This window comes from Doryrhamphus excisus, unplaced genomic scaffold (assembly GCF_037039965.1).
Source record: "Doryrhamphus excisus strain RoL-2023G ecotype Guam unplaced genomic scaffold, RoL_Dexc_Guam_v1.1 HiC_scaffold_24, whole genome shotgun sequence".
NCBI lineage: Eukaryota > Metazoa > Chordata > Actinopteri > Syngnathiformes > Syngnathidae > Doryrhamphus > Doryrhamphus excisus.
The window spans coordinates 7140641-7146915 of record NW_027621862.1 but is presented as its reverse complement, the minus strand read 5'-3'; the positions used below and the strand labels follow the sequence as shown (position 1 = coordinate 7146915).

Genomic DNA, 6275 nt, shown 5'->3' with positions numbered 1-6275 from the left:
GGGGCGCGAGGCGTCCCGGGCTCTCCTACGGCTACGCCAAGGCCGCCGCAGCGCGTCCGACTACGCCATCGAGTTCCGGGCCTGTCGGACAACATCCGGGAACGTATGATTCCTCTGCAGACTCCATCCAACCTCGACGAGCTCATCGCCCTGGCCATCGGGATAGAGAGGCGCAGCAACGACCACAAGGAGGACCGCCTCCTCCAGCACGGACGCCTCCCCGCCGGCTGCTATCGCCGCGAGCACGGGGACCGCTCGCCGCCGTCGTTGCTGCGGCCCCTCCCCGCCATCTGGGGCCCAACCCTTGACACCCCGTGACAGACAGTCCTTAATTACAGTAGAGATGTGAGTTAAGAGACAAGTGTCACGCCCTGTGTGGGTTCCCAAGTGACAGTTTGGGTTTGAGTTTCCCGTCTGGGCTTTGGTTTCCTTTTTGCACGCTCTTGTTTTGTCTTTGTCTTTTGCCTCGTCTGCCTCCGTTGTCATAGTCACCCACACCTGTCCCTAATTTGAGTGTCTGTTTAGTTCAGGTGTGTGCGTCTCCCTGTGTGGGATCATTGTTAGTTTGTCCTTCTGCTACCCGAGTTGCCTTTTTCCTACTGCTGCAATCATAGCAAAAATAAATATTTTTACCTGCTTTCGGTCCCGCTCTCTGCATCCTGGGGTCGCACCGCAACACAGACATGCTGAACCGTGACAACAAGACTGACATGTCCGCCCTGACTATGACCATAAAGGTTTGAAGGCACTGCTGCCAGATGTGCTCATTTGTCACCTGATGGCTTCAGTTTCTGGCAGCCAAGACCACCGATAGCGCGACCGCAGTGGCACCGAATAACCACTTCCAGCTGAAACTCCAAGACGATTTGGCACAGATTTTCTTTGGGGTGGTGCTGGTGGAGTTACCCAGCATCTTCTTGTACATGGCCTGTTCTGCTCCTCTCTGCTCTGAGTGTTTCTTCACCAGTTTGGACAGCTCTGTATGGATTGTCTTGTTACTTGGTTCCAGCTTTAGTGCCTTTTCAGAGTTTGAATGGCTTCTGCATATTCGCCTTGCAGGACCAGCACCTTGCCCGTGCGGAAGAGTGCTTTGATATTATTTGGCTGGTGAGAGAGGGCCAAGACACACAATTTCAATGCTGCCTCATAGTGATCCAGTTTGAGCTCAGACGCAGCCATGTTATTTAGACACTTCACTTTCACATCAACCAACTCGCTTTCTTCCTCTGGACTTACGTATATCAAGTTTAGAGCTGAACTCGGTAATCTGCAGGACGATGCTGTAAGAGTTGACAGCAAAAGCGTAGTCACCCCGCTGGTAATGCACATTGCCTCCTTCTCTCTTACAGCTGGCCAGGGCAATCTTTTCCACTGGAGGCAACAGCTCTAGGTCTGGTGCATCAGTGGCTTCCTTCAGTTCTACTTCGAGGGACAGCTACGCATTGGAGGGGACCTCTGGTTCAGAACTTCCCCATGTACCATATGCATATTTTGCGTTCGTTACGATGAGGGCCTTCTCTCCCATTTCCATGAGCTGCACTGTGAGATCTAGTGCCTGGATAATATCACCATCTCCCAGAGTGAACAAGAGTTCCTGCTGTTCTTCCACCAGTGTCCCATCCATCCGGAATGTCTTCAGACAAATCTCACAATAAAAAATTTAACCCCCATACACACATGAAATGACATTAATTAGGCTATAAAAAGTGGTTAAAGTCAAGGTGTTTCTTTCACAGGTAGCTTTTAAACCTTTCAAGCCTCGTTTGTGATTGTGAAAAGCCCATTATTTCTGGAACATGTTATATGAATTGCAATTTTCCCTACAAAGGAGAAATATTTGTCAATTTGGACAATTGTCAATTTGCCCCCACTTTGGACACGGTGTCGTGTTTCATTGTTTGGCAACTGCTTTGTGACTTCCCCAGTCCCCTTAAAAGTACCTTCCTTCAGGTTTCCATAGTGTAGTGGTTCTCACATTTGCCTTACACACAAAATATCCCCAGTTTGAAACTGGGTGGAAACATGGCCTTTCAATTCCTGCTTTTACCAAAAACAAATAGCAACATGGCAAATGGGAACAAGGATATGTGCTTGATCTCTGAAGGTGTCTACACGAGCATCTGTCCCCAGTTTGGACACACAATCCATATTTCCTGGATGACTGAGCTTCGACTAAAGTTCTAAAGGTCCGTGGTTCAAGCCCGGTTTTCAGCACAATCCCTGTTCACGTTGAGTCTTTGCAAAGGACCTGAACTTCATTCTTCAAAAGGCCACCCATCCAGACAATGTTAGAGGAGGATACAAGCCAAACCATTGACTCCAAAAGCACAAGTTGAATCCACTGAGACAAAGCAGAAATCTTCTAGCATACTGTACTTGACCTCACTATGGAGAGGGATAAAGAAGCCCCGGTCCTGAAATTGCCACCTCCAAGATTGTCAAATATCTTCTGGACAAAAGAAAGACATCAAGGTGAGTCCTGCAAGCCCACAGACATTATCAGTCTTTAAGTACACAGTGTCAGAAAACATTAGAGTTGAGTGACCTTCACTGATTCTTTTTTCGGGTAATTGTGATTTAAAAAGTCAAAACCCGATCCAAGGGCAGACTCATACGAGTAGACCAACAAGCCCCGGTCAGTTCCGCAAGGAGGCTCTTTGTCACTGAGAATTTCCATTAAATGTCCAGGATTACCTTTATACCTAAATTGGGATTGTGTGATTTGGATTGATGAATTGTGTTGCAGTGCTTTTGATGTTAGATGTTTTCTGTAAGGACAAATAGTAATTTTAGTTTAAATTTGTCTGCAACAAGGTAGTGAGCTTCATCTCTTTAGGAGTCTACCTGAGCCCTTGTCCCCGATTTGGACAAATACCTGTAGTCCATATTTCCCGGATGACGCCACACTGGTGCTGGCCTGCACAAAGGAGCTTCTCGGTAGGAGGTGGGATTTCTCAACACAGAGAAGACGAAGGAGATAAGTGCACACAAAAAAATCACAACAGTGCACAGTGTCTTCTCTGAGATTCAGAGATAAGATTCCTAGTTTACTTGTAGATTTGAGTTCAAACACATATCAGTGGTAAACTATTCAACTCAACTAGTGCCCATGGAGTCAATGGTTTAGCTTGTAACCTTTCTAACATTGTATGAATGGGTGGCCTTTGGAAGAATTAAATTAAGGTCCTTTCAGCCAGCCAATGAGGCTTTTCGAACTATTTGAAAAGTCGCAACGGAAACAGGTGACCTATTCCAAATGAAGCTGTTTGTCGACACGGATCCAGACACCCCTCTCTCCCGTAGAGTTCAGAGGAAAGAAAAGGGGCAGGAGGGCTCAGCCCTACCTGTTGATGAAGGAAGAGTATCGCATGTCCAGGAAGGTGAGTCTGGCCTGGTTTTTGGGTAAACTCAACCAAGTCATCTCCAAGCCTGAGCTGCTTAACTAAGACAATGAGTTAGACTTGCTGAGTATTTTACCAAAAGAATGGCAGCAAGACTTCCCGGCATCCCCCTGTAAAAAAAAACAAAAAATACTCAACCACAGGGGGACCGGGTGGCAGGAGCAGCCGGGGGATGGAGAGTGCTCCTCCTGCCCCATCCAGAGGACGAGCTCAGACCCGCCCGCCTAGCCGGGACTCTAACCCTATCCTCAACGAAGAGAAAGCAGATGCGTACCAAATTACTAGCACACTAGCGAGTCCATAAAGATATCTACATTTGCTCTACTCAACCACTGACAGCTTCTGATAACAACTATTTCTTCTTTTTCTTAACAGCAGTCAACCTCTTTATTCTAACCCTTCCATCGCTGACATCCTCTGTTTAGTTCCTAAATCAAACAAGAAAAGAAGGGTCCAATCAACTGACAATGGTCTGAAACGTGCTCACTTGAATGTACTGATATTATACTTGTTAAATACCGCCATCTAAGGGTCACTTTAATTTACTCCTGCTTCCTGCAATGTTTTCTCAAAGGAGGGGGAGGCGTGGGTGGGGCTGTGTCCACTCGAGATGTCGATGGGGGGAGTCACAGCAGGAGGTCCTGGGCCGGGGGATAGGCACATCTAACCTGTTGAAGAAGAGGTAAGATCTCTATAGTTGCTCTCCTCAACTACTGACCGCTTCTGTTAAAAACTATTTCTGCTACGTGTTTACAACAGAAATTCGCTATTTTGGCTTACTTCAAATCACCGACATCCTCTGTTTAAATCATTCCTGCTTCGTTCGGTGAAAGGTAAGTTCTCTATGTTTGCTCTCCTCAACTACTGACAGCTTCTGTTAAAAACTATTTTCTATTATATTTGCTCTCTTCGATCGCTTACATCAGGGGTGGTCACACTTTTTCAGCATGCGAGCTACTTTTAAAATGACCGAGTCAAAATGATCTACCCACTACAAAAATGCAAAACATCTATTTATTTTCAAATGTATTGAGGATTATTAGTACGTACAATGTATGTTGATGTACCTTACATAACCAAATGAGCCAATATTGCAAAACACACATAATTAACTATTAACATTTTTTGTAATTACCTGAGTTTACTTTGATGACTTGCACTGAATTGAATCAGCCAGGGATGCATAGTCCGGACAGTAGCTGCTGATAGCCAGGTTAGCCAGGCAAACGCACTTCGAAAAAGACATTGTGAAAAAAAAGTCCACCTCCCATTCCGTATGGAAGTGATATGTTTTTGCCTTTTTACTTGGTCCAGCTACTTCACTCATTTTAGTGACCATAAACTTTAGCGAGGGCTTAAAATCTGATGCAATTCGCCGACTAGCTTAGCACTTTGCATCGTTGTTTACGCATGAGCGGTGATCTAAAGGTCAAAATTCAGTTGTCATCTGACTGGTTGTCCTGTATGTCAATCAAGTAACGGGGATGGATGATAGGCTGACATCGTAAGTTCTGCTGCACTTAGAGACGTTGTTTGATTTGATTGGTCACCCGAAGGGCAACATTCAGTTGTCATCTGATTGGCTGCCCTGTATATCAATCAAGTGACGGCATTGATGCTAGGATGATATTTTTTTAATGTCACGCCGCGATCGACCAGCGATCGACCAGCGATCGACCAGCGATCGACCAGCGATCGACCAGTACCACCTCCGCGATCTTAATGAACACCCCTGCACTAGACCAACAAGCCCCGGTTTGGACACATACCTGTGGTCCATATTTCCCGGACAACGCCGCACTGGCGAGTGAGGGCCAGGGTGTTGTTGACAGGAGCTTTTTTTGTTCCTTCACAGTCCGCATTCTCTGCACCCGTGGTCTACATTTTGGGTAGAGGATAATGGGGTCTATTTCCCCCATTGATCTGCTCCTTGCAGTCTTGGTGACCAAGAGGTTTGTTGCCGCTCTGCTTTGACATGCTGTTTTCTTTACCTTTCCCCGGTCTTGTTGAGTGTTTCACAGGTGGGTGGGTGGTGTGATGTTGGTTATGGGGGCCGGTAAGTTGACGCCCTGGGCTTTTGTTGTTCCTGGAGCACATAAAGACGAGTGGCCAGTACAGAGGTTGAACCTGTGACCTTGGTGTCATTAGCACCACGCTCTGACCAACTGAGCTAACCGGCCACAGGAAAGAGCCTAGTTATTTGTCCCAGTCCCAGTGACACTTGTGTTGGACTCTTTTGGAAAGCCCTTGCATTCTTCCCAATTGGTAAATCCTTTGTATCGGTGCCAAATATACGGGATTCTCCCCCTGTTGAACGAATGACACACAGCAAATGGCGTCGTCTCAACATTGGAACAATTAATGTCTCGAAGAGTTGCTCGGCTGGCGCTGTGGCTTAGCTGGTCAAAGTGCCTGTCTTGTAAACAGGAAATCCGGGGTTCAAATCCCAGCAGTGCCTGGCTGCTTGGTCCCTGAAACTTTTAGCAGCTGATTTCTGACCCACGTACCTCTTTTCGTCACTTGCCCTTCAAAAAGAAGTCAACGGTGCATCCACAGCTGACATGATTGTGGATCCCCTTACGCCAGAAGGTGCTTGAATCCAAAGAATATGACATTGTGATGTTTTGTCATTCAACGCCACTTTTCTCCGACAGTATGTTCCCACGTGGCATTGGTGGTTCAGTGGTAGAATTCTCGCTTGCCACGTGGGAGTCGCGCGGGTGTTGTTGACATTTGCTGCCAGCCAATCAGGATGCGAGACAGACGTCAGACAAGCAAGAGAGACTTCGGAGAAATGAAGTCAGGGGTTCAAATCCCGTCTAAGCATCAGTCAAGTTACCATTTTCTTCTCCACAATATAATTTTGTTCCAATT

General features: G+C 46.6%; 1 protein-coding gene and 1 non-coding gene across 2 annotated transcripts; one reads left to right on the top strand and one right to left on the bottom strand.

Annotated features, from left to right (window-relative positions):
• Positions 1–784: 784 nt before the first annotated feature.
• On the bottom strand, positions 785–1641 carry LOC144895245 (peptidyl-prolyl cis-trans isomerase FKBP8-like). Its single transcript, XM_078788718.1, is given in 3 exon segments — positions 785–1020; positions 1023–1236; positions 1238–1641. Coding segments are annotated over 3 exon segments (837 nt in total). The 5' UTR covers positions 1625–1641.
• Positions 1642–5785: 4144 nt separating this feature from the next.
• On the top strand, positions 5786–5859 carry trnat-ugu (transfer RNA threonine (anticodon UGU)). Its single transcript has one exon. It is a non-coding gene; the product is annotated as a tRNA-Thr (tRNA).
• Positions 5860–6275: the final 416 nt, after the last annotated feature.